At 38.1% G+C, this 18,052-nt stretch overlaps 1 protein-coding gene and 1 long non-coding RNA gene across 3 annotated transcripts; one reads left to right on the top strand and one right to left on the bottom strand.

Moving 5' to 3' along the window:
- Positions 1 to 90: 90 nt before the first annotated feature.
- Positions 91 to 4,738, bottom strand: COMMD3 (COMM domain containing 3). 2 transcript variants are annotated; one of them, XM_090047311.1, is made up of 8 exons: positions 4,574 to 4,738; positions 2,801 to 2,912; positions 2,631 to 2,694; positions 2,502 to 2,536; positions 2,138 to 2,198; positions 1,971 to 2,027; positions 1,824 to 1,883; positions 91 to 692 (listed from the first exon to the last, which is right to left on the bottom strand). In XM_090047311.1, exons 1-8 carry the CDS (start codon positions 4,710 to 4,712, stop codon positions 633 to 635), a joined length of 588 nt encoding a protein of 195 aa, XP_089903437.1. In that variant the 5' UTR covers positions 4,713 to 4,738; the 3' UTR covers positions 91 to 632. The 2 variants fall into 2 exon arrangements, with proteins under 2 accessions (XP_089903437.1, XP_089903438.1); XM_090047312.1 differs by lacking the exon at positions 1,824 to 1,883.
- Positions 4,739 to 4,817: 79 nt separating this feature from the next.
- Positions 4,818 to 16,666, top strand: LOC149864978 (uncharacterized). Its single transcript, XR_016442697.1, has 4 exons — positions 4,818 to 4,941; positions 7,333 to 7,428; positions 9,998 to 10,099; positions 15,448 to 16,666. It is a non-coding gene; the product is annotated as an uncharacterized LOC149864978 (long non-coding RNA).
- Positions 16,667 to 18,052: the final 1,386 nt, after the last annotated feature.

Here is an 18,052-nt window from a genome sequence, read left to right as displayed (position 1 = left end):
GGCACTGGTCGCTTGTCTACAGCGCTCCAGCGGTGCTTCCTTTGGGGCTTTGGACGAGTAAGTCCGGGTAAAAGATGAATGGTCTATTGCAAGGTTTTAAGTAGCTTTTAATTTCAGTTTAAGTGAAATGATGAGGCACAAGCCGGACCGCTGCCACATGGCAGGGCACCCGGTGCAGTAACACTATTCCCTCGAGCCGGGATTTTCACTCCTCTAAAGTTAAACACTTCGTTCCCCACCCCCACCCCCCAAAAAAGCTGTTCGCAGAGCAGCTGTGTTTCCTTCCATAGCTAACTTCAGCCATCACGAGAAAAAAAATCCCTCTTATTAGAACTAGGGGGAAAAAGTACCAGAAATCAAATTTAAAAATACATGAAATGAGGAAATAGTTCGAGGACACATCAATGACAATAGCCTTCATAAGAAAAGGCCATTAACAAAGAACCCGCACGACAATAATGACACTTAACTTTGATCCAATAGCTGACACTTACGTAATACGGACTAAGGTTTTACAGGGCTACGTGCTATTCAAGATAAAGAGGAGAGGGGTTCAGTAAGTTCCCAAGGAAAGAGGGTTAGGAATAAGAGCAAGTTTCTTCTTCTTGAATTCAGCAGTCAACTTCTTTCGGTCACATCTGAGCTGCTCTTTCTAGACTTTTTGCAGCGTCTTTTAGTTTTCCAACTAAATCCTAAAAATAAAAAAAAATAAAAATGGAGCACTCATTTTAGAACAAAAATATTTTGCAACAAGTCACCTGCTAGAAGAAACTAACAACAAATGGAGATTCTTGTCTGCATCTTCAAACGGACCTGGAGATCGAATTGTCCTTAACATGAGGATGACTACCTTTGATGCAAGTCAAAATGTCAGTTGAAATAACTTGTTTTATTGCTGTATTCAATTATTAAAGTTTTACATACTGAAAGGAAATAACCTTTTACATCACCATTATTTTAGTAGAAGAGCCAAGTTAACATGAAGCTCATATCAGGAGGGTACCCAAAGTTCATGTAAAAATGTACTATGGTACTTGCCACAATAATCAGACACCAATTTTATGTCTTTTCAGTTAAATAAAATGCTGTGCCAGGCCAATTCTCCAGTCAGACAACATGCCAAATTTAATTCACTGAAAAAAACCCCCAACCAGCCAACCAACCAAAAATCCCTAATCAAAATACAGATTTGAAGGCAGAACAGGAATTTTAGAACACATGTTGATTTTTTTTCTTTGCTACCAAGTGTGTAGTTTGAATAACTTCACACTCCCTTCTCCTCCCCTGCCCCCGGGCCCCCCCCCCCAAGTCTTTCACGGAGTTTCCATTATTTTCCAGATTAACAATACTCCCATTGTTGAGTTATGTATTTATTTCACTAAGCAAAGTTCAACTTGTTTTTCTAGCTAGTAGGACTTAAGTGTAAGTAACTATTTAGAATTCCTATTCCTTAATACTGGGATATCCACATGTCATTTTGCTTGATCTTCTGTCCGAAGGAAAATATACTAAGTGTAGAAAGCAGATGCCTTTTCTTTTAAATTCACATTACATCTATGCTATGTTTCCATCAGTTTCTAAAGACAAGAGTAATTCCCTGTAACTGACATTATTTAGCTACCAGTTTCATATCAGAAGTAGAGATGAAACAAAAATATTGGGGGAAATGTCTTTTCTAAAAACACATTAAAACTACAACTCCAAATATTTCCCAATAACTGATTGTAGGCTGTGGTTTTGATTGACACCTGATAAGGAAAGCAAGAAAGTTTACATTCAGAGCTGAAAACACCTAGAGAGCCGATGGTGATGGAAAGAAATACCTGCAATTGCTCCAAAGTGCAACTAAAACTAAGGTCGGGGTGTGATCCTGAGCCACTTTTCTGAGGAAAAAAACAACACGTGTTTAATTAGATCGTATCAAAAGCCTGCAACCGACAATTGATGCTGGGGAAAGCAGTATACAATACCTCAACATTTAAGGTCATCAAATAGGCAGGTCGATAAGTCTTATGAAGTTGGTTGGTCTAAATTAAAAGACACATACCAAAAAAGAAAGAAAGAAAGAAAAATATCAGACCTTACCAGAGAAAAAGGGAAACAAATTCAAAGACACACCCTGACATGGGAAGATTACCTTGATCTGATATTCCAGGCGCCAAGACACATCGGTTATGTGCGGAGGACATCTGCCTATACTGAAAGATAGGGTGAATGTGAACGCTTGCCTAGAAGCAAAGGCCATGTTCTCGAGGCTTTCCATCGACAAACACTAGCATCTTTTAATTATCATTTTTAAAAGTCTGTTCAAAAATTAAAAAGTCTTAAGAGTATTGAAATTTTCCTTCCCTTTCAACAATATTTTATTAAAATTTAGGTACGCAAGCTTTAAAAAAAACCCTACCGTTACTTAACTAATTTAAGTAGCTCTTTACAAAGTATACCGGAATATAAAGTAATTGGCTACAGCTGAAAATGACTCGTTGATCTGAATAACCTACCTTCCCAACATGATTTCCAACGTATCTTTGTTTTTCTGAAAAAAAAGGAAAACATGTATTTTCCAGCTCCTGCTGAACGGACAAATGTAAGAGGATATGTGAGAAGGTAGTTTAAAATAGGCTGAAAACCTGATACTCGGTGCAAAATTGTTCTATTCTCTCTCTGTCAAACTTACAGTCTTCTAGATATGCGCTACAGAGAGAAAAAACAAAATCGTATTAGCCTTTGGATGTAAACTAGCAGTATAATTTAAAGTAACAGCCGCCAGGAAGACAGGGTGATTTCGAAGTCTTAGTACCTTATAGCAGATTTGTCGGCTTTCTGTTTTCCAGCCTCCAGTATACAAGTTGCAGCTGCTGCATGGCAATGTTTTAATACTGTTGGGTCAATTTGTTTCAAGTCTGGGTGGTCTAAAACAAATGAATTACTAGTGATATATTTGTTCTGAAGTCTTAAAGCACGTTACTAAAAGGGACATCTTTCCTTTTTTATATGACCTTTTCTGGAGCGATTTCAAAGTAAAAGACATTTCAGAAAGGGGGAGGGGGAACCGGGCACGCAGGCAGGTTGCTCCACTACGTGCAGCACCACGAGCAGGTATTTCTCACTTCGTGAAAAACGCTGCTGACCCACCAGCCTCAGTAATAGGGAACAGAAGTCTCTCTCCTCCTTCCCACTAGAAAACACAAATATGGTAAGGAAAACACCAGTTTTCCTTCAGCCACCCGCCATCATTTCTTAGAGCCTTAAGAGTAAAGACATTAAATTAAAAATCAGACGCGGATGTAACCGGTGTAAATTACTCCGGATTTACACCGGTGTAACTGAGGTCAGAGTCCGGCCCATAAAATTCAACAGAACATGAAGGTAAAAATCTTACAGACTTTCTGAACACGACAGTTTCTTGCCCCTTAAGTTCCTTTTTCATCCCCAAGATATTACACTATCTGCTACAGAATTAAAATTGCAAGGATACCATGATGGATTATTAAATACTCGCATGGAGTCCCTGTTCTGTTACCATTCCCCAGGAAAAAACGTCCCAAGGCAGAAAGAGAGAGAGAGACGACCTCTTTTTCCCGACCCTAGGAGAAGCACCGACACAAATATTCGAGACACTTTGTTCAAAGCAGGCGTCCTGGTTTTAATTGCTAGCTTTACATAATCACACACACACGCACTCACACTCATTACTGCACGCCTCCAAATACCAACTTTAGAGCTGTCTGCAGCCTGCATTTCCAAACAGCAGTGTCCTGGCTGGTAAGCCCCTCCCCGCCAGAAGCTAGACTTTTTGCACATTTTCACTTTTAGTTTGAGTCCCCCCCAAGTGTCCTGCGTTTGCAAAGAAGCCTTCGGGCTAGTCGCGAAGTTGTGAGAAACCCGTCGCTGCGCCCTACCGCTGCGCGGGGCTGAATGTCAAATGTCAATACACCACCGCTGTGCATCTGCAGTGACTGACCCCGAAACTGATTTTTATTGCAGAAACTGTACCGAGAGTAAGCGGAGCGGGGAAGGAAATGCATGTGGAGACGACATCATGCAGAAAGGCGGACTGCGGCTGCCAAAACTACACTGGACCGACGCCCACAGACAAATCTGACCCTTGCCAGATCCCTTTAACCTCTCCCGTTTGCAAATGTGCTTAGCTGAGCCTCACCGAGGCTGTCTCGAGTAAGCAGTCAGCACAAAAAAAGCGAGAGCGCGAGCACGGCTGCCCCAAGAGCCGGGCTCTCCCGGCTGAAGCAGGGCTGGGAGCGTTTTTAGGCCACACGCGAGAAATGCACGGCTGTTTCTGCAGCAAAACAAGAGAGCCGGGGGCGGGGGGCAGAGCGCGACCGGGTACGTGTCTGGTCTGTGTCAGGACGGCTTGGTGCAGGTGACACTGTCATTGCGGTGCAAGGGTCTAGGGGCTCTGCCCGCGCCCGCATGAGCTGTAAACACAAGGATGTGGCAGCAGGAAAGAAAATAGATCCCTTTTTCCTGTCTCTGTCTCTGTCTCTCTGGCTCCCGGGAGAACATGGCAGGGCTCCTTTCTTCTCCTGGCTCTCGCTCGAGAAGCAGCGCTTACCTAAGGCTGCCTGGTCCGCCTGGGTGTCAAGCAGGCTCTGGAAAGCCGTCTGGAGCAGAACCGTGTAGGCTCTGGGCGAGAAGCAGCCAGGATCGGCTAGAGGCTGCAAGCCGCTCTGCACATACTCCGACAGCTCCATTGTGAGCGCGGTGACCTTCGACACGCGCCCACGTGACGGCGCGGCTCAGCTGATCCCGCCGCCGCCGCCGCCGCCGCTGTTTATTACGTTTCAGCCCCAGAGAGCCAGAGCCAGAGCTAGAGGAGCTGCTGCTGGCACCCCTTCTTCCCACCCCTGCACCACGCACAAGTGCCTCCTCTCTATTTACTTCCCCCAACTTTCCAGTGGTCTTTGTGTCTCCTTTACCGGGGTAGGAACAAAGCCATTTTCTAAAACAAAAAAATGATCATCTGCTGTGCAGCCATGGATGAGACACCATTTAGCTACTAACACATTTATACTGTAAATACCATCCCTGGTTTGTTTGGAGGGCACAGCCAAGGAAATTCCACGTACACTGTAAACTGTCTTTTCCCTGACTTTAAACTCCCAATAACTTTGCAGCCAAGGGAATGCGTTTTTCTCCCCTTTGCTGCTGCATATGTTACGGCGTATTGCATGATGTTATTTGTATAGTGTACAGCCTCCTTCCTTACAGGAATTGCAAATACATTTCTGAATAACTCCACTGATCTGCTGTAGTGAGAGGGCCATTTGAGGTGTCTGTAACAACCTACCCATTTATATTAATAATGCCTAAAAATAGCTGGAATGGAAGAAGCATATTTTATGGTTTGAGTTGATACTGTCTCAATACAGTGGAAATCTGAATCTGGCAACACAGATATAGGCCCTGACCTGGCAAGCACTTACATTCATACTTAGCTTTACAGACTATGGTTAGTCTCAGCTTCTAAGTGAGAGATTGGGGGACTGGGGCCTTCCTTCACTTCTGTCGTGTATATTTGTAATGGGATATATCTGATGTGATGTATATCTCATGTGACATATTACATACACATATTTAAATACAAACAGTTAGATCAGTACAGTGCTATGATTTAGAATTTATACATACAAAGGTCAACGCATTTAATATTACAAGTTTTATGACAGATATAACTCAGCTCTTCTAAACATTCTCTGTTAAATAAGGTGATATTTTTATGCTCTAAAATGTATAATGTTTTGGTAGGAACATAACTATGAATATAGTCAATTTTCATGTGTGTAAAATCTTAATTTAAATTTAGCATATCTTGATATACTTTTAAGAACCAAAGAGGCAGACAGTGAAATTTCACACATTTACCTCAAAGTTAGATCCAAAGGATCATGGACTGACACAAATGTTTGTTTTGAACATTTTATTATTAAATATAAATGAATATATTCTATTATAATATCAAGATATATGCATGGGGCCAGAGCACTTCTGGATTACTAAAGATACTGAGCTCAGTCCTGCTTCTGTTTAGGGCAAAATGACTTTGTTTCATTCAATGAACTATCTAGTCCTTAAAACAGTAAGGAAAGTTAGGTACTAGAGCCTGCTCAACTCATTCATACCTTTATGAATATTTTTCAAATTTACCAAAACATACCTTTCTGATAGCACACTTTGCACATATAGCACTTTAGCTTTCTAAATTAAATTGGTATATGAGAGTGAAAAAATTAGATCTATACATTTCATAAATATTAAAAGCTTTTCTCTGGTAACATGAAGCTTGCTAAATGTAATTTCATCAAACATTCCCCTGACTATCTTTTGCTTAATGAACTAAAGTGAAATATAGCTACCAAAATGGTATCCTTTTATAAAGTATAAGCAATAGAAGTAGGAGATTATAATCAACATGAATGAAAACAAATTTTAACTACAAGTATAATATCACTTTTTCAACAATGTTGTCATTTGTACAAAGCACTATTGTTGCTAGACAAATTGTAGTTCTTTACTTATGACCCAGTAAACTGACAGATTCATAAGACACCAGGAGTTGATATAATGTTATCTTACCACTTTGTATTTTATTACCCTGTAATTTAAACATTGTCATAGCTACAACAGTGTCTTAAAGTTAACATTCTGCATTTAACTACTGATCTCCTTTTGTGGCATTTATTTATTAGTCAGGGCCAAATCGCAGGGATGATCCTCATCTAAGGTCCTTATTTTAAGGGCCTTATCTTTATGAAATACAAATTTTATGTTGTAAAATTAGTAACAACCCATTGAATACAAAATAAAGTTAAGGAACTAATTTTATATGCTATTTTGTTGCCTTGCACTTCTGAATGTTCTTACCCTCTTGATACATAATTTGACACTTCATATTGAGACACAATATCCATTGAATTCAGTAATTGTTCTTCTAGTCAACTTTAAAAATGAGTTAAAAGCACACAAGAACTCTTGAGTGTTCCTGTATTTTTTGTGATTTTAAAATCACATTTCCTAATATTTTTTTCTTCCCCTTTGCTATGTTAACCTACCAAAAGAACATGAGAAACAATTAAACTGACTAGGCAAGCAGTTCTGCCAAATTCAAAGGGTAACAAAACTAAAGAACTGAGAAAAATATTTTTCTCTAAATACTTCCTATTGTAGTGAAACTAGATATTATCTGCAACAGTATCATAGAACTACTTATCAGATTTAATATTATCTATAATTACATTTAAAAGTTACTAAATACACTAAGTCTGCCATTGTGCTCATCTGCTGACATATGCTACAATCATTTTCTGTTTTCAGGTTGATGAGAGAGCTTTCAGCAGACTGGACTTCTTGCTGGGAAGCAGCAGTGAAATGACAGGTTTAATTTCACCAGAACAATTCACAGATATCAAGGTAATTAACCAATAGCTGATTATATTAAAAAAACCAAAGGGTTGAAATGTCATATCTTGGGACAGACAGATAGATAGATAGATAGACAGATAATCAGTGAGCTAGGGGCCTGATTCTGTAGTTGAAGCTGCTGACATTTTTCTGAATATGAATTTTAGAATTAGGCATCCTAGTATTAGAATTAATAAATTTAATTATCTTTATCAGATATATTTTTCTGATGCGGGCTAAAGTCAGTTGTTTAATATTCCTTTAGATAACCTAAGCAATTCTACAGTATTGGCCATTTTTCAAAACTGGTATAATAAATGGAAAATCATGACATTTAGCTCCTAGTTTCTTATGGGCTGCCTAGTCAATCTATTGTATAAGCAGGAGTTTACCCAGTCATGCACCTATTAAAATCAATGCAAAAAATCCTGCTGAGTGGAGGATCAGGCCCTTGAAACCAAATAGTCTGCGTACCATAATACCAGGCCCTGTAATAATGTATTAATATTATAAACAAGAACGTCTAAAAATCTGCTAAGCATTTTAAGCAATATTTCTTTTTTGATACATTGGCATCAAAGTGAATGTCACTAGAGATACGAGCTCTGAAGCCCTGGGGGACAGGGGTCTTTGATCAGTTTCATTTTGCATTCTGTCATGAAGGTGTAGTAAATGACCATAGAAAGTAGGGGAGAGAAAATAATTATATCTATAACTTTGTAGCCTTACATATCTAGCATCTGTTTATAGTCTATATTTCAGCCACATAGGAAAAAGAGAACATAAAATGGAGGAGAGAGAAGATAACATAAAATGGAGGAGGGGACAAAAATCTGAACATAGAATTACAGAGGAAAAGAGATCATACCTATAAAATAAAGGATACCTATTTAAAGAAGGGTATTGAAATACACACAAAATGGTAGAGACATCTACTGTATAAATATATGCACTAGAGTTATCTCTACATTTACAAAATCTTGAAACATAAATAAGATGTTTCTATTTAGAAGCATAATAAATACCTGAAATTCTTTAAAATATTCTATATTAATGTAAGAACTTTTGCTTCTTTTAATTGTAAGAATTACATTTTTAATTTAATCAACTCACCAACTTATCTTGACTTTTTGTCTTTTGCAAACAGGATGTCAGGATGATTTACAGGTTGTCAGTTTCAAACAATAAAATGGTTTTTTGCTGTTTATACATGGCACGTACATATACTATAAGCCTGTTATTTTTTCTAAAAGAGTACTAACCTCAATATTGAAAAAACAAAGTACAAAGGAAATACATTACCATTTGTACATTAATTAATCAGTCACACTAATTGCCACAACCCATTCAATCTAGGTTTTTTCAGCTATACATAATTCATCAGTCAAAATTAACCATGGAAATAATGTTCAAAATTAAAGGGTATATCATTTAGCATGCTCAGAGTAGTTTCAATGAACTTTAAAAAGCTGGATCAGTATCTCTCAAAGGCTTCAGGTTTGCATTTTTCATCTATATCATCTTCTCCAGTAAGTTAGAAGATGTAATAACCTATGGTAATACCTTGGTATAAATGTTATGCAGAATTGTTACTGATATCAGCAAGAGTTTCATCCACAGTTTATGGGAGTGCCCCAAGAACCTTTCTTGTAGTTGAGCAATGAGTCCTTTTTGTCTACAGTGTATTTAATTTAAAAACGTTTGATACAGATGATAAAAGAAAAACAATGAAGGATAGATATCTAGGTATCATTAAGTACAATGCTAACTTGGTACCTATTGGAAGAAAAACTGTAACAAAGACTGTTCACTTTCCTACATCAGTCACAGTCATAGTAATGAATATCATAGTGACAAGCAAGAAAGAACACACATGCACAAAAGGCCCAGAAAATGTTCTGCTACACCACTTGTACAAATGTATAGCATTGGATGCAAAATATTATCATAAACCAAGCCATAACCTAGACTGTATTTTTTGATATGGCTTCTATCGGCAATTTTCATGTTGGGCAAATTTGCAGTTCTGATAATGTATTAAAAAAAAATACTTCTGTAGCTCTTCCAGAATTTTGTGGAAAAGTATACAATCCTTCTATATTTCACTTCAGTTCATTGTATAGCTATAGAAAAGGCCACTCTACTGAAACACAGCTACTCATTCCCAACAAATAGTTCTGATCCATGAACTTTTGAGTTCAGTACATCAGAAACATTACAAGCTTATTTTAGTGACCTGTGACAGATAATATTGCAACTTAGTACATGTCTTATATAGATTCTAGTAACATATTAACATTTCTTATTTTGGCTTTTATGCCTTAAACCATTTTTTAAATCCTGTTACATAATGTTTCTGGAATTAGGTAGGCATGGTTGAAAAAAACAGGTAATTTTTTGTTTGACTTAATTTTGACTTGTTCACATATTATTCTTACTTGTCAAGAAAGAAAGTCAAATTCCTTTTCTACTACATGCTCAGATAACAAAAATGAAACATCTTTATAAATGTTTATATTCTGCACATCTGCGTTATTTGGTTTTTAAAATTTAACATCTCTGTGACTTAATTTTTTAGTAAATACTCAGAGGAAGAAGTAGCCTGGAACATTTCATTCTTTTGAAGAATCAAGTAATTTCTGAACTGGAACAATACCAGAAAGTGTTTTAAAGCAGAAAGGTATATTTTTTTCCTCCCTCATTTTACCTAAAAATGTTAAATCTATTTAAAACAAATTTGGCTAAAAACAAGATTCCAGGATAAGAATGTGTATGTTCAGCAAAAACCCAGAAAGAGCATGTATACCTACATGACTTAAATCCTATTTAAAGATATTAATTAACATAAAGTGTGATCCACTTGTCTGTGTTAGGAAGCACAATTATAATATACAGTATTAACTTGTGTACAGTGGCTCTGTTTTTGTGAGTTTCAACATTACTTGAAAATCCTGCCAATAAAGTGAATCACAATTTATTGCATTCTCTGTCTGCTGCTTTTTCTTACAAACAAACAAAGCAGGCTTAATGAAGACTGTTTTGTATTGGCTTTTCTCTTCAAGATAATCCTCTAGCATGTTTGATCAGAATGATGTAGATTTATAAATAAGGCCTATGCACCTTTAACGCCGAACAGAAAAAAACATAAGAAATCTCATTGCTTTAGCAGTAATACTGATTTAATTGATGTAAAATTTAGTCTTGTATTGTAAATTAACGTAGCTTGCAATTCTGATAAAGAACGATAAGAAAGACTTCTTTCTTACTTTTATATTTTATTCTGTACTTGTAAACAAGATATATTTAATTACAGTAGACTTTCATACTGACATTTTTGTTATGATCCAGCCACAATTATGAACTATGCATCATTTATGCTTCCCAAGCAGGGTTCCATCATAGACCTACTTTCAATGCAGTGAGAAATTGTTCTTTATGTTTAACTTTCTGTATGTTTTAGTTCTACTGACAAAAATTCTCATTTGCAAGTGCTTTTAGAAAGAAGTCAGATAAATTGTAAGACTTGCCAGTGTTTTAAACAAAACCTGTCAATGTTTTAAACCAGTCTTACTTTACCTGTTTATACCTCCTTATTGTAAAGATCATAGCTTCACTTTTAGAAGCATATAGAGAGGATATTGTGCTCTGTGATAACTGTTGTCAAGGAGCATTCATAGTCTGTCAGATTAATACTAGGGATGTGTATAGAAGAGCAAAAAGGAGTAATTTTTATAAGTTGACATTCAGCAAATGTAAGTAAAAATAGATAAACCTCAAAGGAAATTAAGGCAACATGTTTTAGATATGACTCTGTATCCAGGTGTTTAATGTCATGCCACTAAAATGTGAGTTAGCATGGGGCCAAGCTGCTAAAATATTTTTGTGTTTATATAACAAACAGAAATGTGTTTTTCTTAACTCTGCATTTAGTTAGCTTCTTATCAAGGTAGATGAATACTAAAAATACAAAGAGAATGAGTTATCTATAATCCAACACTTAGAGACGTTTGCTATAATACTTGTACTTCCATTAACATGAAAGATTAAGCAGTGTCATACAGGAAAAGTATTTGTACTAGTTCCACCAAGACAGCATGTGTATCTTGACAACAATAAGAAAGTGGAAAATATTATAGCCAGTGTCAGACTTAAGCTTTATTATATTTTGTAGAATTAACAGCGCTGAATTTCATTTGTTTAATTAAAACATTTGTTTGACTGTGCTTAGATACAAAGTGAACAGCACTTGAAAACCAGTAAAATAGATCAATAGAATTGTGCTGCCCTTATGCAAGCAAAACTCCCTGTCACAACTAGTGGGAAATGCCTGAGCAATATTTAGAAAACGTAATTATTTTACTTAAAGCTCTGTGGTTCTATGGCTCCTTTGAAGTTACTTACCTTGATTTCTGCTGGGAGGATCTGGCCCATATTAGTTATTTTAATTAGTTAGCCTTGTACGAGCAGAAACAAATGCATAATTAGTTTGAGCACCACACTACCCTGATATTTTCTTTAAACACTTACATTTATTTATTTGTTTCATTTATATGCCACCCTTCCTGACAAAGGCTCAGGGTGACTTTCAGTAAGAGGAGGCTGGTAAAACAGGATCATGGCAAGAGAAAAAACAACTTAAAGGGGAACTACAATATCCATTAACCCTGATACTGTTTTAAAAGTTATATAGGGCTACAATTATTTTGGTTTGATAGTGTCAACAGTTATACATTTGGATGTACCACTTTTAATTCCACATGAAAGTTTAAAACTATATTAGTAAGAGAAGACTAGTAACTTGGAAGCCCTGTTTGGTCCTATTGCCTTCAGAGGATGCAGGATCAGGCCCTTTGTACTGAAACAATTCTGTACATAGAGATTTTTTTTTTTTTAAATAAAATGGCTTTTTAAATAAAATGCTTTCTTAAAATTACATAACTTATGTGAATTCCAGTGCTTAGCATTTCCCACGCAGCTACTGAGCTTGTATTCCCAGATTCTACAAATGCTTAAAAAAACATTAATAGACTATTAAATCATTAGGTCCATTCATATGCTTAAATTAAGCATATGTGTAAATTTTTGCAGGATTGGTCTTAATTATTAGTTTGAAATACTGCTGTGTATAAGTCAATAGTTTCTGGTAAAAGTAGACCAGTGGTTCTCAACCTTTTTTAGACTCAAAGTACCCCTCATTAGACTCAGGGTACCTGTTAGAAAATGCTGTAGCCATTATAAAAAGATTCATAGACAAGTAGTTCCACTTAATGGAATTTTGCTTGGGTAAGGGTTGTGCCCACTCTTTATATAAGTGTATTTCAGCACATAACTGATTTAAAAATACAGTTAAAGCTTTTTTCAATTGTTACAGTTAAGTGATGGTGAAGATGAGAAAGCAGACTCAGGCTGAACCTAAATGTAATAAATTATCAGTGCCACTGAAATAATACTTTTTGTTTGTGTGCTATTTTATGCAAGACTTATTTATTTGTGAGATAAAGCTAATGGTTGGTTGATGAATTAGGTCAATAAGCAGTGGGATAGTGATACAGGAAGATTCAATTGCTCTTGAGGATACTGGCATCCTAGCACCACATTTCAATCAATAGGAATGATCAGCTACCCTAATCTTTTTGTACCAAATAGCATTAGGCCTTAGGTGATGGAAAAAATAAAACGAGACCCCTGGATATTGCTTTTTTCTTTGTTAGTAAACACTGTAGAATATGATTGTGTTGACACCCATGAAAATAAACTTTTCTATTAACTTTATTATACATATTTAGTATTTTTCAACAATTTATTTATATTGTAGAAGTAAAATGTAATACTAACTTTAAAGTTGTCTTAAAAATACATTGATCTTTTAAAACTGAAAAAAAAAAATATATATATATATATATATAGGTCCTGACCCTGAAATCTACATTCAGGCAAAACTAATAAAATCAAAAAGGAATGTTGCCTGAGAAAGCAGTCCAAGATTGAGCCCATGTTGTTGAATATTTGTTTGCAGATCTGTCAGTATCTGTCAAAATGTCTGCTAATGAGAGCCACAAGGCAAGAGAACATCATTACATAACAAACAAGAATGTCAGGGTCTGGTTTGCAGTTTTTTGTGTTAGTTAATACAAGGGATTGTTGATATAGTAGAGAAGATAACATGGAGAGAGGTAGAAATAGAGATGAATCCAAGGGAAATTAAGGATTTTTCTATAATTTGCATTTGTAGAGGCCTGTATTTTTATAGCAGATCAAATTGCTGAGGATATAAAAAGAGTTAACATCATTGGTGTGTCATAGAGATGTAGGGACTACATCTACTTTGGTTGCTCACCCCACATTCCCCTTAACTCTAAAAGGAGCTCTAGGTGAACATACATTTTAAGATCAGAAGCTGAGAAATGGAGGTCTTCTACAGAGTGACACAATATTGTTTCTTTTGTTCTTTTATGAATACAAAATAAAAATATTCAGTATGTGTCACTCTTTACTTGTGAAGAGTTTGAAATACTAAATGGTATTTGTATACATATAATTGTATAATTTTAAATGTAAAATAGAAAGTAGATTCTGAAAAAGTATATCTTACCTCCTTTTCTCCTTACAAGGTTAAGCAAGTTAGTACTTTATTTAAATGGTGAAATTACTCATTTAAAGGTCCTTTTCTTTCAGCAAAAGATTTAATGTCTTATTCCTTATTAACAGTAAATGTGAGCTACTCCTTATGAATTCGAGTATGTTCATATGTAGCACAGCACACGTAACAATATAGGGGCTGCATAATTTTGTGGCAGACATTCACTGGGAATCACTTGAACTTCTGTCAGGAATTCTGTTCTCAATACTTACTGATGGCATACTTTTAAACAACCAAATACTATTGCCATTACACAGTGTGTACTCAAACTTCCCCTGAAGTCAGTGCAAGGTTTCCTGCACGAAAAGTGAGCAACAACCTGAGAATCTGGCCCATAGTTGCTTGCCTATCAGTCCATGTACCCATCTGTTCACGTGGCATAGTGCCCACTCATGAGTTAGTTGGACCTTTGCCCTCAAACATGGGTGCCAGGCAGTAACAGTTTATGTAGTCAGCCTGTATAGCAATGCAAATGTAATTTCTTCAGCAGAAAGTCTAGGCACAATGTCCAATAAAGCTGGGCACCACATGCTTCCTTTCACTTGACTACACTCTTTTTGACATGTATGGTGTTAGAAAAAAATACTGGAACAGAGGAGGAGATTGGTGCTTGCTGCTGCCAAAAAGACAGGTTGCACTGGAGCAGGTGCTTTGGCAGTCCATGAAGGCCATTTGAGGGACTGTCAAAATGTGTACAACAAGAGCAACCAGCTCACAGACACTTAGCATGAAGTTAGTTTCATAGCAGACAATGGTATCAAGGGGCATTTTGAATCCCAAAGGAGTGAATCCAGCCATGCTGTAGTCTAGGTAGATGCTGTGCATTTGATGTAAGAAGGAAGCTGCCAGCCAGAGGACTGAGTGGTCTGCAACAGGATACATTGTGATGCTGTTTTATTCTGGGCAATGGAAAACAAAAGATTTTCACTATGCTCTTGTGTCTGGGAGACACTTACTTACTTTGGAAATAGAGCAGGGACAGCAAAAGAGAGATGATTATTTGTTGCTAGCCTTATTTATTTACCCTTTGAGTTCAAGATCAGTTCAGACTTCATGACCTGACATTTATAAATGGCTAATTGCAAAGTGTTTGGCAGGTGAAAGCAATTCAACTGTGTGATCCCTGTGGCAGGGCTGGCAAAACTAATGCCCATAGGCCACTTATCCCTTGACCTTGTTAAATGTTGCCCACCTGTTGGAAGGAGTCAAACAACTTCCCTTCCCATATGCTTTTATGACACTGTGTTACTGTAGGTAGTCTTAAAACACATGGGAGTACAAGTGGTTTCCTTGTGTGTATTTTAAAACTAACAGAGAAACCTAGCACATGGACATGGATATGCAGGATTAAAAAAATGCTTTTTCTACATTTGTGTCTCTTTTTTAAGGGTTCAGTGGAAAACACATGGTGAAGCAATACTGGAAACCAAGAACAGAAATAAAAAAAGGGAAGAGAGTAGAAGCACAAAGAAAGAGGTACAGAGACAGAAGCAAACACCAGGGAACAAGGAGAAAGGAACAAAGAGAAAAGCAGAACAGAGGGAGAGAGAAAGTAAATGAAAAAAGGAGAAAAAAGACAAATGGGGAGAAAAACATGAAAGGGAAACATGGGGACTAAAAGACAGAAGAAAATTACACAAAAGCATTTCAAAGCTGAAAAAGAACAATTGGGATATGTGGCTTTATTCCAGATTTTAAGGTACTGTAGTTTTGTGTATGGCTTATTTGTACAAAGCTAGGGAGAGTCATGTTTTGCGCATTCCCTATTGTTATTTCTCCTTTTGTTCTTTCTCTAGCTACTGCATCTATATTTCCCTTGCTGTCTTCTCAGTCTCTCTTCTGATCCCCTTCCTCTTTTCCTTCTCTCTTTTAGTGGCAATGAATGAGATGTAACCCATCATTGTACAAAGAATGTCTCTAACCCTGCCTTTCAGTATTTTCTCTGAGAAGATTCAGTTGATGCACCCTGAAATTATCAATGTAGACCAAAATGAGCAGATGGGGAAAATGTGACTTTTTCTGTATGAGAGTTGGGGGATATGGTTAAAGTCTTGATTTGAAGGAGCTTTACATGGAACCAGTATTGTGAAACATTGATCTTCAGTTGATTAAGTCTAACAGAAAGTGCTGGGGAAAAGAAGAGGAGGAAGAAGAAAATTAAACTTTCAAACACCCAGATCTCTTAGCTTCTGCACAGGATTTCCCTGGATGTTTTGCCTTCATTTTATGGATTTATTAAACTATGAAGTCTTTCTGGCAAGGGCTGTCTTTGTTTATGTATAACAAATGTGTATGTTGTACATCATCAGTGCTAGCCAAATAATTATTTATTCCTATCAAATTAATTTTGACCTAAATACAAATTGGATTGGCTTTGATTCTAAAGAGAATATTTTTAATTTGTGACTGCCATTCTAATGCTCTCTCTAGAATTTCTGTCCTATATGTTAAGGATAAAAACAATACAGAGCACTGGCATTTACTTAAATTGTTGGCTTTTATTTTTTATTGTTGGCTACTTTTACCAGCCTGGGGCCCTACACAAACAAATTCATGGGCCTCAGGCTGGTCGAGGCACCCCTTCCCACCCTGGTGCTGCCAGCCACAGGGAGCAGGACCCCTCAAAGCTGCCACTAGGAAGTAGCCACCTTGCCAGTGAGGCTGGCAGAGGGGAAGGGAAGGGAGGTGGATGGGGCCATTCATGTTGGTGCTGCGAAGGGAAGGACTGGGCCCCCCACAGCTCAGAGCCCTAGGCATGTGTCTAGCTTGCCTATGCTGTAATCCAGCCCTGGTTGGAAGTAGAGGATGAGAAGGTGATTCACAGCTCTCAGGATCAAATCCTAAATAGTGTTTGTTAACACATGCATTCCTGTCATGTTGAAAGTTAGGAAAGTCCAACTAAGGGACCAGAACAGGGACTAGATATCTCTGATGTAGCTTCCTTTCTGACATTGTGATGTGTGTCAGAAGGCTTAGGGGACAGTTTGCCCCTGCAGATTGCATAATTCACATAAGTCCCTCTGTCTTGTGGGGTCTGCCAGGGCCTAAAGTATCCACAAGAAAGCCTTCCTACTGCCTCGAGAGCCTCCTCTTTTCTTTGCTTAATCCTGAATAGCAGTGGTACTTACCTGATTCCTGTGCAAAAGTGTGTGGGACACAACTTGACAAGGCTTTTGCCTCCCTCAGTCCTGGTCACAAAACCCTGATCTATGTGGACTCCCTGTAGGTTGCAGATAGATATTCACTCTGCTCTAACTCAGGCGCTTTATGTAGAACATAAAGTGCCATGAGTTAGAGCACCCCCCACAAGCCAACCGATGTTCTCCTGTTGCACTGGGGGGATTGAGCCTGCCTGCACCAGTCCTCCTGGCCAGCAAGTAGGGGTGCTCTAGCAGTCTCCAAGGAGGCTGCTGAACTGCTCCTCTCCCCAGTCCCATCCCCCTGCTCATAGCTCTGAGGCTGTCAGGAAGGGGAGGCAGAGAGAGAGGGAGCAGCACTGAGCTGCCAACTCAGGTTTACTGCCTGGCTGGAGCTGGGTGGGGGAGATGAAATAAAGCCCCTTCCTCAACCACATGCCCCCCACAACTGCCGTGGCCCCTCACGAGGTGAGGGGGTCTCCATTTCACCTCCCCTCCCAGCTCAGGGGGGAAAAGGCAGCAGCTTAGTGGTACTTGCTTCCCCCTCTCTGCATTGCCCAGCCTGGGGGGTGGAAAGGAGCCCCCTTGCCTCATGGGCCCAGCCCAGCTCCTCCCAGTACCCCAGCCAGGGTAGTTGGCACAGGGGCTCAGTGTCATCCCCCCCCACCAGCTCCAGCCAGGCAACAAACTCGAGTGCTGTGCCTTCCCTCTGCTTCCCCCTCCACCTGCTGACAATCCTGGAGGCAGGGCTGGGCTACATCAGCCCAGCCCAACACAAAAAAAATTAATCCTAGGGAACACAGAGCATCTTTGGCTGTGTCGACAAAACAAGAGGCATTTGTGCATGGCACTTTAA

Source organism: Crocodylus siamensis, chromosome 5, assembly GCF_052110815.1.
Source record: "Crocodylus siamensis isolate JL-2025a chromosome 5, ASM5211081v1, whole genome shotgun sequence".
In the NCBI taxonomy this organism is placed as follows: Eukaryota; Metazoa; Chordata; order Crocodylia; family Crocodylidae; genus Crocodylus; species Crocodylus siamensis.
Note: the sequence above shows the minus strand (reverse complement) of the source record. Positions and strands in the feature narration are given on the sequence as shown.

Excerpts from the sequence above, each read along its gene's own strand:
- COMMD3 (XM_090047311.1), bottom strand. The coding sequence starts at position 4,712 with ATGGAGCTGTCGGAGTATGTGCAGAGCGGCTTGCAGCCTCTAGCCGAT. Across the intron at positions 2,537-2,630 it reads AATTTTGCACCGAGTATCAG|AAAAACAAAGATACGTTGGA; the intron begins GTTTTCAGCCTA and ends CTTTTTTTTCAG. Across the intron at positions 2,028-2,137 it reads GCCTGGAATATCAGATCAAG|ACCAACCAACTTCATAAGAC; the intron begins GTAATCTTCCCA and ends CTTTTAATTTAG.